The 19938-nt window shown below is 27.5% G+C and overlaps 1 protein-coding gene across 2 annotated transcripts; it reads left to right on the top strand.

Annotated features, from left to right (window-relative positions):
• Positions 1-707: 707 nt before the first annotated feature.
• On the top strand, positions 708-4719 carry LOC111294170 (auxin transporter-like protein 2). Of its 2 annotated transcripts, none has more exons than XM_089743584.1 (9): positions 708-1322; positions 1427-1604; positions 1721-1906; positions 2014-2126; positions 2227-2410; positions 2503-2600; positions 3285-3492; positions 3595-3852; positions 4274-4719. In XM_089743584.1, exons 2-9 carry the CDS (start codon positions 1434-1436, stop codon positions 4478-4480), a joined length of 1425 nt encoding a protein of 474 aa, XP_089599710.1. In that variant the 5' UTR covers positions 708-1322; positions 1427-1433; the 3' UTR covers positions 4481-4719. The 2 variants fall into 2 exon arrangements, with proteins under 2 accessions (XP_089599710.1, XP_089599709.1); XM_089743583.1 differs by having other exon boundaries at positions 737-1322; positions 1424-1604.
• The last annotated feature ends 15219 nt before the right edge of the window (positions 4720-19938 follow it).

The raw sequence follows: 19938 nt of genomic DNA, 5'->3' as shown, positions 1-19938 counted from the left end.
AAAATGAATTAAATAATCCTTTCATAAAAATTTTTTGTAAGAATTATTCAAAGTATTTTCGAGCTTAAAATGCTATAAATAATCATTTTTAATTAAAAATTAGATTATTTAAGTTTTCATTATATATGTTAAAGAGATTATAATAATTAATTAAGATTTAATATATATAATTTATCCCAATTAAATGAGTGAATATGAATATTATATACTCTAAAATTTTTTTAAAAAAACCCTCATATATCACATTTTTTTGAGATCATGCTTTCTTTTGAAATTTACGATTTTAGGAATCAAATACCTTTTAGGATTTTTAAGTATGTATATATATTTAAAGTTAAAAAAAATAAATTAGTAATAAAATATTAAAAACAAAAAATTTGATTAAACTTGAAAGTCACTCAAATCAAATATTCAAATTCAATTTATTCGATAACTTAAACTGTTTAAATTTGAGCTTGATAACAAGTGGATCAAATTTAAATTTTTTTTAAATTAAACTCAAATAACTTTTAAAAATATATATATATCATTTACCTCTCTAATTTAAAAAAAAAAAAAAAAAAAAAAAAAAACTCAGACACTATGTTTTTTATATATATATATTTTTTAATAAAAAAAAATTTTTTTTTGTTTTTATTTATGTTTGTTTGCATTTTTTTCTCTCTCCTTTTTTGTTTAAAACACTGTTTAAGGAAAAGCTGCCTTTTATAGTTCCATAGTTTCCTCGATAGTAGCTGTGATTCCCATTTCTGCTTTCTCAGGCGCTGATTTTCTCTGGCTGATCTCGTTTCCCAAAGAATAAAAAGGGGTTGTTTATCTCGTCTTCAATATTAGGAAAGGAAAGCTCTTTATTGCTTGTTGGATTTTTGAGTGCTTAAAGAAATGACTTTTGATGATACGGCTAGCTTAAACCTGGAGGATAAAAAAAAGGCATTTAAAATGGTTTTAGCTGGCTTTTTGAAGGATAATTAAGGAGCTGCCAGCGTTGGAGTTATGATTTGTTTCTTTTTGAGAATTGGGATTCTTCTGTGTTCTTGTTTGTAAAGCATTTATGAATTACTACAAGTTTTCTGATTTATAAATTTGTAACCGCCTTAGAACCATAAAAAATTAAAGATGTAACAGCCACCCAAAAACTGTGGTTTCTTGCTCTTAAAGCTAAAACGAGATAAATACTCTCTCTCTCTCTCTCTCTCTCTCTCCCTGAGAGCAGTTAAAGAACCTGAATCTGATTTGGGGGTAGGCTCACATTTGTCAAGAAGCTGTCTTTTTCTTTCTCTACTTCATTATAAGTCACTGCGAATTGGCCTCCCTGGAATAAGGTAACATAGTCAAATATTTGAGGCTTATATTCTAATATCGCTTGCTTGGTTTTGGGCGGTGGGTTTGGTTTAATTTTGTGTTTGTTTTTTTATCTATGGAGAAGTGAAGCAATGTCAGGACAGAAACAGGCAGAGGAAGCAATTGTTCCATGCTTTAATGAGACAACTGAACATGACGAGAAAGAGGAAGAGAAGGGAGATCATTCCATTTTCAGTGTTAAGAGCCTTCTTTGGCATGGCGGTTCTGTTTATGATGCCTGGTTTAGCTGTGCTTCAAATCAGGTACTAAAATCCCAACTCAAAATTGTAATCAAAGTAGTGTAAACACTAGTTTTTTTTTTTTTTTCTAACTCATAAAGATTCTTTCTTTTTTTTTTTTTTTGTCTGGTGGTCGGCAGGTGGCTCAAGTTCTGTTAACACTGCCATATTCTTTCTCTCAAATGGGAATGCTTTCAGGGATTATTCTTCAGGTTTTCTATGGTGTTCTTGGAAGCTGGACTGCTTATCTCATCAGTTTTCTGTATATTGAGTACCGAAGCAGAAAGGAGAAAGACAATGTCAGCTTCAAGAACCATGTCATACAGGTTAGCTTTTCAAGATCAACACTCTTTAAAAAATATACTTAAAAAACAAAAAATAACAATTTCACATAAAATTCTAAAAATTGTATATATATATTTTTAAAATGCAGTGGTTTGAAGTGTTAGATGGTCTACTGGGTCCTTACTGGAAAGCTGTCGGATTGGCTTTTAACTGCACTTTTTTGCTCTTCGGATCTGTCATTCAGCTTATAGCCTGTGCAAGGTCCCATTTCTTTAATTTAACTCTTAATATTTTCATTAATTCTCGACTTTGATGGATTAATCAACTGATTTGTGATTTTTTTTTTTTGAGTTGATTACAGCAACATATATTACATAAATGACAAGTTAGACAAGAGGACATGGACTTATATCTTTGGAGCTTGCTGTGCTACCACAGTGTTCATCCCCTCATTTCACAACTATAGAATCTGGTCTTTTCTGGGGCTTGGCATGACCACCTACACTGCATGGTATTTGACCATTGCATCCCTTGTCCATGGCCAGGTAAAACAACAAAGAAATGGTCATGATCTTTACTTCGTTTTTTATTTAATGTCATTTTAAAAGTTTTTTTTACCTTTTTTTTTCTTTTACAGGTGGAAGGTGTAACTCACCAAGGTCCAACTAAGCTGGTTTTGTACTTCACTGGCGCCACCAATATCCTGTATACTTTCGGCGGTCATGCTGTCACTGTGTAAGTGTTACATTATTATTACTACAGTTCCAAAAAGAAACTACTAATTTTTGCTTTATTTTATTGAACAGAAACATTTCAAACGCAGTACGGTACATTTCTTACAGTAGCATATTATTAGCAGCTTTTGCTTTCTATTTTTGGGATTTGAGAAAGAGACAAGTTTAAGAAACAAATTCATTGATATTCCTTTGTTCATTTGGTAAAGTTACCCTTGAATCAATGTTTCTGGTTTGGCACCTTTCTTGTCTCCTGTTTTGGTCAAAAGTTGCAGTATATTCTTTATTAAATATCTTGCTGAAAAATCATCAATTCTGGTAGGTTAGTAATTTTCTAGTTCAACTGGTTATAAATGTGTGCATCAAATCAACTCTTATCTTGGTCAAAATTATCAAAATAAATATAACAAGGAAAAAGAATGTGATGAAGAAGTGAAATAATGAAACTTGTACTCCTAGTTGAGTTGAGCTTTATTTGAAGTCCTATTCTTTGAATGGGGTTTGATCATAATAATTGCATGGGTCCTCAGCTTTAACCAAAGGTTTTTCCCCTAACTTCAGGATATCTTGAGACATATTCTTTAACCTTATAAAAAGTGGAAATCTTGCTCCTTGGTTCTCTTTTGCCCGGACTACTGCAGCGGTTGACTAAAACTGAGTTTTGGACAAATTTTGATGATTACAGTGAAATTATGCATGCGATGTGGAAACCTCAGAAATTCAAGTACATATATCTATTGGCCACCCTCTATGTATTCACCCTAACCATCCCATCGGCTACTGCCGTCTACTGGGCTTTCGGTGATCAACTTCTTCATCATTCCAACGCCTTTTCACTCCTTCCACGTTCTGCATGGCGTGATGCGGCAGTTGTCCTAATGTTAATTCACCAGGTTTGTGGATATCCTACATACCAATGTTTATGCTATCATGGCCTTGATTGATTAATGAATTTGACATCACATGATAAATTATTTTGGCTTCTAATTTCACAGTTTATAACATTCGGGTTTGCATGTACGCCATTGTACTTTGTGTGGGAGAAAGTGGTGGGGATGCATGACACAAAGAGCATATGTTTGAGGGCAGTATGCCGGTTACCTGTGGTGATACCTATATGGTTCTTGGCTATCATATTTCCTTTCTTTGGTCCCATTAACTCGGCTGTAGGATCTCTTCTGGTCAGCTTCACTGTCTACGTCATCCCTGCCTTGGCTCATATGCTCACTTATAGATCAGCCTCTGCCCGACAGGTAAATCCGTAAATGTTCCAGTTTCTTCATTTCCTACCAAATATTTGTGCAACCTGGCTGGCATCGTCGAATGCTACAATTATGTTACTGGTCTGTCATTATGAGCCACCTTTTCCTAGTCATCATGATCAAACCAGTTTGATAGATATACTTGTTGATAATTTTGATTGGTAAACTGGTAAAGATACACATAATTTATGAAACAAAGATGAGGTTGGTGGCATTTCCTTATCACTCAGTTTAACTTTTTTGCTGGCCACATCTTTGAAGTAGCTGGTAGGCTAAACCATTAAGTCTTATTCTTCACATTTAGAACTGCAGATCAAAACAAAGAATTAGGCTGTTCGACCTTCAAACAAACTCATCGTTGTGTAAATTTATCAACTTACTTCTTATTCTTTGGTAATTCTTGTGTGAGCAGAATGCAGCTGAGAAGCCTCCTTTCTTTCTCCCAAGCTGGACAGCAGTGTATGCAGTGAACGCATTTGTTGTGATTTGGGTCTTTGTAGTTGGCTTTGGATTGGGAGGTTGGGCTAGCATGACAAATTTCATTAAGCAAGTCGATACATTTGGGCTCTTTGCCAAGTGCTACCAGTGCCCACCCTCACCCTCATCAAAACATCACTGAACTAAAACTCTGATTCAAACCTAAAACCTTTATTTTGTTACATTTCAACCACAGTGCGTTATAGCATCATTTTTCTCTTGTATCATACTCCGGGAGGCATAGGCATCTCCCTATATTCGGTTTGTTGTAGTTTCCTTTCTCTTGTTCAACCTTGAACTACAAGTAATTAGTAATTGTGAATTGGTTGTATTCCCTCTGAATCTATCTTTTGTCAATGGAAGCTAAGGTAATCTCTTTTAGGCTTGTGTTTCTTCACATTGCTTGTTCATTGGCTAGTTTCTTCTCTCTTGAACCCTTTTGCATTTGAGTTCATATTTCATATCAAATGCATATATGATAATATCCGTTATGTGAGGTTCGACAAATACATATACAATACATCGATCCATTTTTATTGATACAATTGCGATTGTTACTTAATTTACTTTCTATGTCAAAAGTTCATTTTTTCATGTATTGATAAAAGAGTTTATATTTGATATATTATTAGTGTATAAATTTTATATATTATTAATAAATCAGATGATGATAATTCATTAATGTGGTGACTAAGATGATAACACTTTATTAATGAGTAAGTTATTTTAATTTGTGTATATTTATTTTAAGGGTTTATATATGTTCATTAATAAGTTATCGTCATTTGATTTACTGACAGTATATAAAATTTATACGTTGATAGTGTATCAAATATAAACTTTCGATAAAATACGTGACATAAATTGTTTGTTTTGAATTAATTTTTATTTTGAAATAACAAAATATTAAGCTAAATAAACTTGATTGAGATTTATTTAGTAAATGTTTTTAAACTATATTGATTGAAGTACTAAAAAATTATTAGTGATATTTGAAGTGAAAAATATTTTAGAAAATGATTTTGAACTTTGAATGATTTATTTAGTACATGGTTCTTATATATATATATATATATATATATTGTAGACATCCAATTTGGTCCAGGTCCGGATCAATTGGGCCTGGTTTAAATGGGTAAGCCTAATTTGATTTTTATTTTGTATTTTTATTTTTATTTTTTTCCTTTATTTTGTATTTTATGTATTTATTATTTATTTATTATTACTATGTATTAATATATGTATATCTTTATTTATTTATTCATTTTTTTATTTATTAGATTATGTTTATTTAATATTCTTTTATCTTTATTTTATTTTTATTTTTGTTTTACTTTTCTTTATTTTCTTTATTTATTTATTTTCACTTTATTTTTTTTTTATTATTCTATTTTCTTTAAATAAAAATCAAAAATGGGTTTTTGAGGAAAAGTTGAAAGTATTAATTTTCCTTAAAAATCAAAGTTTTCAAAAAATATTTTTGGGGAAAAGTTGAAAGTATCAATTTTCCTTGAAAATCAAAGTTTCAAAAAAATATTTTTGGGGAAAAGTTGAAAGTATCAATTTTCTTTAAAAATAAAATTTCAAAAAGGGTTTTTGAGAAAAAGTTGAAAGTATCAATTTTCCTTAAAAATAAATTTTCAAAAAAATAAATTTTTGAAGAAAAGTTGAAAGTATCAATTTTTCTCAAAATTAAAGTTTCAAAAGAATATTTTTTGAGAAAAGTTGAAAGTATTAATTTTTCCTGCACAAAAACAATCATTCTTTTCTTCCTTTTTATTCTTATTTTTTTATTTTTATTTTTTTCTTAAAATAATCCGACGATGGAGCCTCTATAAGTGAAACAGTAGTTTTCTTGCATACTCTTGAGGTGAAGGAATTTTCTCAATTTTTTGCTAAAAGTATTAGAGTAAATTGAGAATAATTTTCAATAATTAATCACTTGATAAATTTTTAAGGCTCATTGGATAACACAAATTTAAGCTGATACCATCTTTTGATGGGCGTTGTGAGGGAGCTATAACCTTCCTCACACGTAATCGAACTCCCGAATCTTGTTCTGGTTAGTAGACCTGAACCTATTCTTTTAGGGACCCTTAAACTTAGGTGTTCCTTGAAAGAATAGATTCTTTAGGTGGTCAATCGCACCTAGATAAAAAAGATTGGTGGCGACTCTTTAAAGGTCAATGTCTAGTGATAGATCCCCGGATCTAGACGTTATGACATATATATATTGATATTAAATAAATAATATTTTTCCAAAGTGATATTTGATTTGAAAAATATTTTGAAAAAATGCTTTGAACTCAAAAAGAAAATTTTGTTAGCAATTTTTCAAACGAAAAATGATTTGGGACAAAAAACAAACTTATTTCCTTATTGAAAACATGTTTTATACAAATTTACGAAAGAAGATCGATTCTCTTTGCACATAAACAAAAAGTTTTGGTAAAAATCTAAAATGGATCGATCTATTTAAAAATAGATCGATTGATTTTTTATATAAAATGATCTCAAACTTGAAAATTGCAAAAATTGATTGCTTCCCTTTGAAAAATGATCAATCTACTTTTTATACAAAAAGCAAATTGATTTCAGAATTACTAAAATGGATCGACCTCCTCTAAAAATGGATCAATCTCCTCTAAAAATGGATTAATCAATTTTAGCTCAGACAACTTCAAACGGTTAGTTTTTCAAAAGAACAATGAGTATTTTTCACCCAATCAATCCCCAATGGCTACAAACCCATGTCATTTATAAATTATGCATTCCAACACATTTGTGAAGAAAGAAGGTTGTGGAAACACCTGTTTCTTCCATATTTTGGACCTTAGCTCCATGGAACAATATGTTATTACTGAAATATATAATAATTGAAATATTAGATGAAAACACTATGTATGGATGGTATGAACTGCCTAAATAAGAATTCTTGAACAATGAACAACCAAAGCTGTTACTCACTAATCAAAAAATTTCCATTAATAAAATATGTAAATCCATTGGAAAATAAAAAATTACGAATGTCGAATGAAATGGTTTTTGTTATCTGTTCCAATAATGAATTATTGGTTTAACTAAATAACTAAATAAAATAAAAAGAAGCACCGACAAGCCTTACAATCATTTTTTTAAGAATTCAAGAGCATTTTAAATATTAGAGTTTTAATTTTTTTCATTTTTATATCCTAGTTATATTTGTTTTTCTTTTATCATTATTTGTACTTAACCCTAGCAAATATTTACCTATTGGAGGTTTTTCCATTATTTACAAATTCCTTTGACATCCAAAGGGGATTAGAGAACAAGAGGTGTGATATCTGTCATAACGTCTAAATTCGGGGATCTATCGCTAGACATTGACTTAAGGGAGTCATCATCAATCTTTTTTATCTAGGTGCGATTGGCCACCTAAGGAATCTGTCTTTTCAGAAAACACCTAAGTTTAAGGGTCCCTAAAAGAATAGATTCAGGTCTACTAACCAGAACAGGGTTCGGGAGTTCGGTTACGTGTGAAGAATGTTATAGCACCCTCATAACGCCCATCAAAAGATGGTACCAGCTTAATTTTGTGTTATTTAATAAGCTTTAAAATTTTACCAAGTAATTAATTATTGAAAATTATTCTCAATTGACTCTAATACTTTTAGCAGAAAATTGAAAAAATTTCCTCACTTCAAGAGTATGAAGAAAACTATTGTTTCATTTGTAGAGGCTCCATCGTCGGATTATTTAACATTAAAAAAATTCAAAAGAAATAAAAAAAAAGAAAAAATGATTGCTTTTGTACAAAGAAAAATTGATACTTTCAATTTTTTCTCAAAATATTTTTTTTGGAAACTTTAGTTTCGAAGAAAATTGATACTTTCAACTTTTGCCTACAAATATTTTTTTGAAATTTTTATTTTCTAGGAAAATGAATATTTTTAACTTTTCCTAAAAAAAAAACCTTTTTTGAAAATTTATTCTTAAGAAAAATTAATACTTCCAACTTTTCCTCAAAAAAATCTTTTTTGAAAATTTATTCTTAAGGAAAATTGATACTTTCAATTTTCCTCAAAAATATTTTTTTTTATTTTTTTTAGAGAAAATAAAATAAATAAAATAAATAAATAAATAAATAAATAAATAAAATATTAAACAATCTTAATATAATAATAATAAATAAATAAATAATAATAAAAATTATATAAAAAAAGCATGGAAACGCCTCGACTTATGGCTCGGCTCGGCTTAGCTTAAAGAAGAAAAACGGCTTGGAGACGCAGCTCGGGGTATCGACTCGGCTCGACTAACGGCTCAGAGAGGCGAGTCACGCGCGGGTCGAAAGCGAGTCGATGCTCGGGTCAGGTCGAATCTCGGTAAAATACGCGGATCCTCTGGGTTACTTAACGTAGAAACGACGTCGTTTTGAGAGGGTATATAAGGCTGATTCTTTCATTTTTTTAGCAGAACCTTTTTTCTCTTCTCTCTCTTCCTTTCTTTCATCTCTCCCTTCTCTCTAGAATCCGAAAAACTCCGATTGAATATTCACCAGATTCTAAAAATTTTTGTCGAAATTTGAGTTTTTCGTCGAAAGTTCATCGGAAAGTTGGTCGGTTTCTGGGAATTCTCATTGAAAACTGGGCAGCTGGTCGAAAACTTCAAACTTGGCCGAAATAGTCACCGAAAAATTTAACTTTCGTCAAAAAATTCAACCGAAATCTGAAAATTTTCCAAAAATTTTCAAAAAAAAAATTCACAGAAAAATCTCCAAAAATTTCCCACTGATTCCTAAAGCTATTCTAACGCCTCCAAACCCCTTTTCAGCTTTCAAATTTTTTCTGTCTGCCTTTTTTCTCAGCCAGTAACTCTTTCTCTTTCGTCTTTCCTTTTGCTTCTGTTCCAGTACTTATTTATAGGGATTGATCACAAGAGTTTCTGATCAATCCCTATTCTTTTTTAGATGGAGATTCAATCTTTGAATCCAATCTGGATTCTGATTGAATCCTCATTCACAGTAGGATTCTTCAACAAGTTCAATCTCAGCCCAAAAAAAAAAGAAAAAAAATAAGATAAATAAATAAAAAAAATATTAATAGATAATTAGAAGAAAATAATAATAATAAGATAAATAAAAAATATTACAAGATAAATAAAAAAATCATAATAATAGATAAATTATAATATATAAATGAATAAATAAATATATAACTAGATAAATAAAATATATATAAATATTAACAGAAAATAAAGAAATAATAATAATAATAATAATAATAATAATAAAGATATACATATATTAATAAATAGTAATAATAAATAAATAAATAATAAATACATAAGATACAAAGGAAAATATATACATAAAATATAAAATAAAAATAAAAATAATAAAAAGTATAAAATACAAAATAAAAGCAAAATTGGGCTTATCCATTTGGACCAAGCTCAATTGATCTGGGCCTGGATCAAATTGAGTGTCTACAATATCCTCTTAAGAGCTTTGTATTGAGATGGGATAGAATTTTACAAAGGATAGAAGTTGTTATCTTGAATCTTGAAAAGATAGAGAATGTAACTTATAAAATAACATTTTACTAATGGATTTAAAGCTTGGTTAGTAAAGTTAAGGGAGAGGACCTAGATGTCTTTAAAGAAAAACCAAATCTTTATAAATCTTTGTATTTAGTTTCTCTATCTTTAATCCTTTTGTTTTCATTTTTGTTTATATGTGCTTTAATTTTCTTTATTATTGTTAATCTTATCAAATTTTCATTAAAGATTTTATTATTTTAAATTCCTCATTCAAATTTATTAAAAGTTAGTTTTTTAGAAAGAATTTGGTGACAATCCAATTCACCCTCTCTTAGATTGTTATATACATTTAAGCTAACATATATCAACTTATATAATAATGTACACACAAAACACTAGAAAAACTTTTTTTTTCTTGCTTAGTTGTTCCTCTTTCGTTCTTTCATTTTGACACAATCTTGCTTATCTTGTCTAAGAAAATAGAAAAATTGAAACCTAAAATACTATGTATATATTTCTTTCAATTCTTTGTCTTGTTTGACATACTATATTAAAAGAAAAATGATGCAACACATGCCTTTAGATATAAAAAAAAAAAGTGTACATTTCAAGTGTATAAAAATTTTTTACCTATATAAAGTCATAATTAAACATGATTTTAAAACATATTAATTACTATTTTATTTAATAATTAAGGCATAAATATAAAAAAAAAATTGCTAACTTGTTTTTTATAGTCTAATTCTTGATAACTATGAGATTGGATTTTTTTGGAATTGTTTTCTTTATAAATCCCAAGTTGAAAAGTAATGAGAATGTGAGATGGTAACTTTGCTTAAGAAGAAAACCAAATGTGTAAAGAGAAAAAAATCCAACCTTTCTTTGCTTTATATTCATTTTTTGGTAAAAACCAACAAAATTTATAGAAAAATAAATGGATGATTTTTTAATACTTTTTTCCACGAATTAAAGTGCATAAAAAAAGGTTGTTTTAGAAAAAGAAAAAAATAAACACAAAAAATCTATTTCATGATAATGTTAATCATATATTCACATTTTAATCCTAATTAGAAATGTATTCGCAGGTTATTATGATGGATTTGATAATTAATGCATTATATCATCTAAAATAGTAAAAATTCATACATTCATATTATGTTTTACATAAAAATTATATATTATAATTTATATCAACACAAAAAATACAAAATGCATTTTTTTTTTGTTTTTGTTAAATTCATATATAATTTTTGCTAAAATTTTAACTTATATCACTTTTGTTTTATTTTTTTCTCCTTTTCGTGTCGTGTTTTGAATTGCCTGATTTAATCACAAGTCAAATTTTTTTTGCCATATTTATTCATTATTTTTTTATATAGATATCTAATTTTGTCTAGAATCTTTTTGATATTATTGAATCTCGAATTACATTTTGATATACAGTTTTCAAAGCCATTTTTTATGCCCAAATTTAAAGACAAAAAATGTTTTATTTATTTATTTATTTTTATTTTTATTTTATTTTGTCAAGAAAGTCAAAAAAATTAGAAAAAAGATGTTGGGAAAATTTGATTCTGTGAATATTCTTAAAGATTTGGTGAGTAAATTTGGCAATATTTGGACTCCAATTCTTTTGAAAAAAGAGAGGGAATTATGCAAAGTTAGAATTGGATCATGATAAATTTGATTCCCTTAAATCTTTCTTTTAAAATTTTAGACTAAAATTTGCTATAAAAATAGCTCATTAGCAACTCAAGAAGGGGAATCAAGAAAGGTAGCAAAGTTAACAATCAAAAAGTAGTCAGCACACACAACCTTAATAACATCAGCCAGCAATTGAAAATAAAATCCAACAGAAAATCCTTAACTAATCTCAAAATCACCCAAACCCAATAGTAATCAATAGCAAGAGTTATAGACAATCAGGAAGCAAATCAAACCACTACAAACAATCACAAAGCAAAAATTAAAAATAAAATAATTGCTTGTTCTTTCAGGCAAAAGAGATTTTTGAAGTTTTTTGGGATTTCTAAACAGGGAAAAGAATTAGGAAAAAGAAAAAAAAAAGGTTTTAGCTTGTCTCATTGGTGGAAAACGAGGGCATAATCCTAGCTGAAACTGAAGAACAAAGGATTTAACAAAGCAGAGGTATTCAACAGGGGAAAATAGTTATAGAATTCTAGAGACCAAAATCCTCAATCAATAATCAAATAAGAAAAAAGTTTCACAAATCAAACAAGCCCAATTTTTAGAATTAATTTGCAAAGGCACAACACAGACAACCAAATCCATACTTAGAATTAAACCTATCCACAAACCTAGTAGCAATTACATAGCAAAAACATCAATCAAGTAATTATAGTGCAAATTCAAAAACATAATCCACCATAAACATTTCATTCCCAAAAGTAAAACCCAAACTTGGAAAGTCAGAACTATAATTTAGCAGCACCTAGAAATAGACCCATAATCAAAGTAGCACAAACAACCCAAACAGTTAGACACACTAGCACAAAGCAAGAGAAACCAAGGATTAAGGTAGCAGGCATTAACAATTAGCAACTTAATATAATCAATCCAATAGACCACAAAACAAAAACAATCAACATAGGCGAATAACATTGTTAGTGGAATCGCTCAAGAGCAAAGTCAATTTTTTGGGTCTTCGATTTAGGGTCTATTTGGATGGACAATGAAATTAGTTTCGATGAGATTAAAAATTATGGTGGTGGTGAGATTAATTATTATGGTAGTGAAATTTTTTATTATAGCAATGAGATTAAAATCAAGAGTGAAATATGTGTTTGGAAGCAAAAGTAGTAGTACCAATGAAATGACGTGTGGTGAGAATAGAAAATGACCACTAAAGACATTATTTTAAAGTTTTCTATTTTTATTAAATCTGATAATTTCAAATACGATATGAAAATGATACGAAAATATTGTATATGTGTTTTAAAAAAAACGTATTTCGTATTTATTCATGTTAACATGAATTTCGACACGACATAATTTGTGTTATATACGTGTTGACACATTTAAACATATGATACGACACAAATAATACATTTAATTTAATCTTTTTATACTAGCATACGTTTAACATATTTAACAAGTTTAACACATTTTTTATATTTATTTTAATTTAATATAAACATATAAATATTATTTTAACTTTTAATCTTTTAATTATGATACTTAATTAGTTATTTAATATCATATAAAAATTATTTTAAACATTTAATTATGATATTCATTTAATAATTATTATAAAATTATGTTTTTATATTAATAATATAAATGCAATATAAATATAAATATTAATCCTATACATTATTATTTTATTATTTAATCTTTAATAGTTTTTCATTTTGAATTTATACTAAAAATTTATATAGTTATGTAATAGAAATTAAAATTTAAATATTATATTAAATACATATTAAAGGAGTATTAAATTTTTTTAATTTTTAATATGTAAGTATTTTTTATATTATTAATATACCAAATTTATTAAGCTGTAAATGATGCATAGTTTATCGTTATTTATTATTTTAGTCGTTACTTATATATATTTATATTAATCATATCTATTCATGTATATCCATATTAATCGTGTCTATTCGTATATATTCATATTATTCATGTTAATTCATGTCGTGTTTAAATGAATTAATTATACACGTATTAATCATATCATATCACACGTAACACGTATATTAAATATGTTATATTTGTGTTTAAAATTTAAATACGTTTTATAATTTTTGTTGTGTTAGTATTTTAATAATTTATATCACAACACATATCAAACACAACATAAGACACGACATGAAAACGTAAATTGTCAAGTTTAGTTTTTATTATTTATGTAATTATATATTTTGTTAATTTATATTAATTATAAAATATTTATTTTTTAATTTATTAAATAGTTATTTGATTATAAAATTTAGAATTTATTTAATTTTTAATTATTTATTGATATTTTATTATATAATTATCATATTTTATTTGTTATATTAAATTAACAAAAAAAAATATAATAAAACAAATCAAAACAAAAAAAAAAAATAGAAAGGAAAAGATTTAAGGGTAAACAAAAAAAAAAAGAAAAAAGAGAAAACAAGGGTTTAATTGAAAAAAGAATATAATGGGCAGTAAGTTTTTCCACTGGGGCCATGAGCTCCAATCAAAAAATACATCCAGTGCGATGAAAAAGCAGCTTTTCTTGTAACACAAATGGATGGCCAGTGCAGTTGGAGGCTATAATCTCACCTCATTGGCGGCAACTGGCCATCCAAATAGGGCCTTAGTTTGGTTTGAGATTGCTTTATTTGGTTTTAGTCTTTGTAGAAGAAGAGGATTGATTTTGGGTTGCGGGCAACGAAAAGCGGAGGCTAAAACAGTGGCTGAGCTTGGGTGAGGCTTCGAAAGGAAGGAAAGGGGTAGTGCTCTTACTGAAGAGAAAAGAGTCAGAAAGTTTGTTTTTTTGTTACTAGCGAACGGCGGAGCATGGTGTGGCAGAATAGCAGACGGCGACCGTGAAATTCGCTAAGGTTTGGATTTCTACTGGGTTTTCATTTGGGGTTGAAAAATTAAGAAAGAAGAGTTTTAGAAACAAAAGAGGCATTGCTAGTGAAGAAGAAAATGAAAGAAAATAGGAAAAGAGAAAAGAGGAGATTCGGCAAAGAGTTATTTGGGGTTTCACGATCACCGGAAATGGCGGTAACTGATGGTAAAAGGCGGCATAGGCTGCGGTGTAACGTTAAGATATGGGTTTAAGGATTTTTCTGGCCTTGTTCTTGAAAAAGAGTTTAAAGAGAGGAAAGTTTAGAGAGAAATTAAAAGAGAAAACGGAATAAGGTAATTTTTTTTACTTTATAGAATAGTGAAATGCAATGTTTTGAACCCAGCATAAAAGGATTCGCGCAGTTTGCTTAGACCCAAGCCGAATCTGCATTTCCATTAACCCGATTCACAAGGGTTTTTTTTTTTTTTTTAATTCAGTTTTTATATGTTCTGATTTTTCATTTATTACCTTGTTTATTCTTTGATTTGAAAAAAGAAAAAAAAATTTTTTATTTTGTAAATTTTGAAAAATTGTAAATATGTTTGTATAATTATTTTGAATAATTATTTTGAAATTGATTTGTAAATAATATTCATGAATAAATAAATAGGATGTAAATAATTTGTTTTTTTGTCATAAAATATTTAATAAATCTAATGATGGAGGCTTTTTGAAATAAACAATGAGTTTATTTTAAATACTTTTGAAATGAAAAAAAAAATTTTTGGTACAAACTTAAGGATTTTTTTTCAATATTTAAATATCAAATTTTATAAAAATTATTTTTTATTAAGGCTTAAATAAGATAATATAAGATTAATTTGAAATCGATTTTAAGCGTTACGGGGTATTAAAATCTTACTTATACATAATCAACTTTGAACTTAGTTCTATTGCTATATATCGGAATCTTTTTTTTTTTTTTTGAGATTTTAAGTTAAGTTTAGGATAAGTTAAAAAAAATATATTCATATAGATAATCAATCATATTTAAATAAAAAACATTGGTGATGACTTCTTATTTTTTGTATCTAATGGATAGGTTCTTGAACTTACACTTTATGATAGTTTGGCAAAATTTATCAAATTTAAAAAATATGAAAGGAAAAAAAAAAGGAAATGAAATATAAATATCTTAATTGACCCTATAAAATTAATCTACAAAATATCAAAAACAAAAAAAAAAAGTGAAAAAATTGTAAAAGAAAAAAGTAAAAAAAAAACTAAAAATGAGTAAAAAAAAGAAAAAAAGCTAATAAAGGGTGTAATATTAACATCTCATATTGGGTTTAAAAAATAAATTTTTTAAATTAAAGTAAAAAAATTACTTTATTAATATTATATACATACTAGATCACATTTAATGTGTTGTTGCGGATTTAATGTGATGATTTGATTCATGTGTATTTATACTATTTAATAAATATGTTAAACTTAAATTACATTAAATACTAAGTACATGTATTCACGATTAATTAAAATTATGAATATTATAAATTCATGAATGATTAAGTTAAAAAATAGTTAGATCCATTTAATTTGGATTTAATTCATAATTAATCAATAGTACAATTAATTGAATTTACAAATATTATAGATTCATAAATGCCTAACTTCATGAATAGTCAAAATAAATTCATCCATAGTTAATTAGGTTCATTGATACCATATATTCATGAACGATTAAGTTCATGAATATTTAAATGTAGTAGATATGAATTTAGGCTTAAATTTTAAATAATACAAAATACATTTATTCACAATTAATTGAATTCATGAATACTAATAGTTTCATAAATGCCTAATGAATAATAAAAGAAAATCCTAAAGGGTGTAAAAACCCCTAAATTATAATTAAAAAATTATCCAAGCCCTTAGTTTTTTTTTTTTAATTACAATGAATCAACCTATTCAATATTTATTTGTATTCAATTAAACCTTTATTTGGATGAAAAACTTAACATTAATAATTATTTTGTCAACTAAGATAAAATTTCATATTACGTCAATAAAATAGATAAAAATTTGTCATGTAGTGTAATTAATATATGTGAAAATTAAATTAAATAAACTTTTCTTTTTTTTTCTTTATTCTTTTTCTTCTTTATTTTCTTTTCTCCCTTTCTCTAAATTTAAGAATTTGGTTTACTATAATTTGGAGATTGATTAGTTCAATTTTGCCATTGTCGTAAAGGTTTTAAGGCTACTAAACCAATTTAAAAACAAAAAGGAGTTGTTATTAATCTTTTTTAACTAAGTATGATTGTTCACTTATTAAATTTTATTTTTTTAATAAAAACCATAAATTTATTAAATTTTATTTAAAAATTTAATTTTTAATTATGTGAAAACACAAAGTCGAGTTTGAAAGTACGGTTACATGTGAAAAAAGATTAACAACCTCACCCATTTTAAAAACAGTATTAATTAACTATGTGTTATTCTTTAATTTTGACAAAATGGTCTTAATTTTGAAATTTAAGAATAATTTAAATGATTTTTCTTATTATAGCAAAAACATTTTTCTATTCTTTTTTTTTTTATCGTTGTTTATATGAAAAATAAATAAGAACCTTGGTTATTGAAAATTTTTCAAAAATATTTCAATGTTTTAGCAATGTTAAAAGGAACTTTCTTACCTAAGAATCTATTAAGAATCATTATTCAAACTTTTCAAGAATCCTATTCTTGGTGGTTCATATTTATCTTCAAGACGAATATTTGAAATGCATGTAATAAAATAATACTTTTAACTCAAAAATTATTTTATTATTATTATTATTATTATTATTATTATTATTATTATTATTTTTAAAAAATAAGAAATCTTTATAAAAAATTATTCTAAATGTTCCAACATATTGACAGTATTTTAGAGGAATTTTCTTACATTGAGATTCCTAAAAAATCTCTACTCGGACTTATTTAGGATATCATCATTTGAAATTTTTGTTTTTTTAAAAAATGATATATATGCATAAAACATGATATTCATAAATCAATTTGTAATATTATTGTATTATACAAAAATTCATTCTTTTTTTTTTGTAAAGAAAAGTAAATGAGAATTTTTATATTGAAAATTATTCTAAATACTCTAATTATTTTAATAATATTTTAGAAAAAATTTCTTATATAGGAATTTTTTTAAAATCATCACTCGAACTTCTCTAAAATCCTATTATCAGAAGAATCTTTATTAATTATTAATATTTCATTCTAAAAGTTATGCAATAATATAATTATCCATAAATAAATTTATTTCCTAAATGTTGTTTAAAGAAATTACCTAAATTAAGAAAAAATAAATAAAAATTTTTATATTAAAAAGAACTTTTAAATATTTTAATACTTTGACAATTTTTAGAAAACTTTTCACCTAAAAATTTTAAAAAATCTTTACCTAAACTTCTCGAAGTCTTATCATCAAAAGATTTTCATTTAATTTTAATTTCGTTACATTAATAAATATAATTTCATAAGGTTAATTTAATATTATAATCTTAATAATTGTATATATTATTTATATTTTAAAAGAAAACAATATATATAAAATTTCATTACCAACAATTTTAAAAAATAAATATATATTTATATAAAAAAAATGCATACAAAATAAACAAATAGTGGGTTGCATTGAATTTACCTATGTTGGATTCAAATCCAATCCCATGAACAAACCTAAGGCGAGTGTTAACCAAACCCAAACACTTGTAGTCTAACAATAAACCAAATGGGCTCCAGTAGATCGGGTTGCTGAAGCGGATCAGGTTGGTTCGAAAGAATGGGCAACCAAAGTCGGGTCAGGTCAGCATTCTTTTTCAACTATAAAACCTTAAGTTTTTTTCATTCATTTCCTCCTTCTCTTTGAAAAAAAAAATAAAAAATCACTCTTTAAAAAAAAATTGACCCTTCTTTATAAGCTTAGATCCCGACAGAAAACCACTATCGCAGTCGTTGACCTTTGCTGTCGGCTGTCGCTCATCGACACCAATTGGCTTCCAAAATCCATCTGAATGAACATCCCTACTTATTTTCCTCTGTTCTTTATTGTTTTTCTCTCGAAACGCCTCTAAACCCTTGGATCTAAACCCAAAATCAGTGGCATTAACCCAAAAAAAAATTGTTGCTGTCCACCGATCAAATGGCCCCAATTCTCAATATGTTGCTCTCTTCCCTATCCTCTTTCTTTCTAAAAAAAAAAAAAAAGATCCAACACCTTTTTAAACTAATTAAACCAAAACCCCAAAGGCTCCCTTCTATTTGTGTGTTTTGGGCTTTTTTTGCTACATTTTCTTTTTTTTTTTGCTGGGTTTTTCCATCTGTGGAAGACTATTGTTGTATTTTTAGATGTTTGATGGACTTTACTGGGTTTTGGGGTGTAAGGGTTAAGTTTAGGGCTTATGAAGGGTGATTTATCGGTTGGCGAAGGGGTCAATGTGGGGGTTTTGGTTTTGGTTGGAAAAGCTAGTGATTGGGGTTTGTGTAGGTGTTGGGTTATGGTGTTTATTGAGTTGTTGGTGCTGTGGGTGATTTGGTGAGGTGGGGGTCAAATTTCAATGGTGGCCGAATGGGTAATGCGGAGGGCAGTAGGTAGTAGGCAAAGGCGGTGGATTTTCTTTGTAGAGGTTTTGGTGGTTATGGTATTGGATTGGGGGTTCGAAACAGGGGCGGTGTGGCCAAGAGGTTGAATGGGGCTGCTTGGGGCTTTTTTAGGTAGAACAAGGATAGGTTTGTTAGTGGTTGTGGTGATCAAGATTTGACAATGAAAGAATGGGTGGAACGGCTGGGTTGTGGTTTCAAAGGGTGATTTTGATGGTGTTAGCTTTAGGTATAGTGGGCTGGTGGTGATGATGAGAAGGCATGGTACATTTAGTCTTTTAATTTGTAAATTCTCATAATGGACAAAATTTGTAAGGTTGCGCAGGTTAGTGGGTAGTGGAGGACCTGCTATACTAGGGTGCAGGGTAGTGGAGCGGGATGGTGGTTGCTAGCAGAGCCAGAACCTATCATTTAATGCCCTAGTTGTTGACCTTCAAATCTGTTTCCCTTTTTTTGTGTAATTAATTTTTTTTTTGTAATTTTTAGAGTAATTGGCCTTAAAATTGCATTTGGGCTATCAATATTAGATTTGGACTTTAAAAAATGTTCTAGGCTTGTTTTATCAAAATTAAACTTTAAAAAATTTGGGCCTTCATAATCAGATTTCAATTTTTTGAATTAAGCTTTTAAACTTAAACTTAAAATTCATCCAATAATTAATGGAATTAAATTTGAGTTCATATAAAAATAGTTCAAAAATTATTAATTCGAAACAAAGCCTAATCAAACTCAATCCAATTAAAATGTGTGATTTGCCTGAATTGAAATGTTTAAATTAAGTTTAGAAATTGAATAAATTTAAATTGATTTAAATAAAATTAACTATTTACAACTGTTTTTCTTTGCATATTTTTAGAATTAAAAATAAGGTAAATGTCTAACAACAATTTTATCCTGAGTTAATG

This window comes from Durio zibethinus, chromosome 14, assembly GCF_047325235.1.
Source record: "Durio zibethinus cultivar Kanyao isolate XHJ-2024 chromosome 14, ASM4732523v1, whole genome shotgun sequence".
In the NCBI taxonomy this organism is placed as follows: Eukaryota; Viridiplantae; Streptophyta; class Magnoliopsida; order Malvales; family Malvaceae; genus Durio; species Durio zibethinus.
Note: the sequence above shows the minus strand (reverse complement) of the source record. Positions and strands in the feature narration are given on the sequence as shown.

Bases quoted from the DNA above. Each gene is read 5' to 3' on its own strand.
- LOC111294170 (XM_089743584.1), top strand. From the start codon at position 1,434: ATGTCAGGACAGAAACAGGCAGAGGAAGCAATTGTTCCATGCTTTAAT. The intron at 1,907-2,013 runs GTTAGCTTTTCA...TTTAAAATGCAG, and splicing joins TCAAGAACCATGTCATACAG to TGGTTTGAAGTGTTAGATGG. The intron at 3,853-4,273 runs GTAAATCCGTAA...TTGTGTGAGCAG, and splicing joins GATCAGCCTCTGCCCGACAG to AATGCAGCTGAGAAGCCTCC.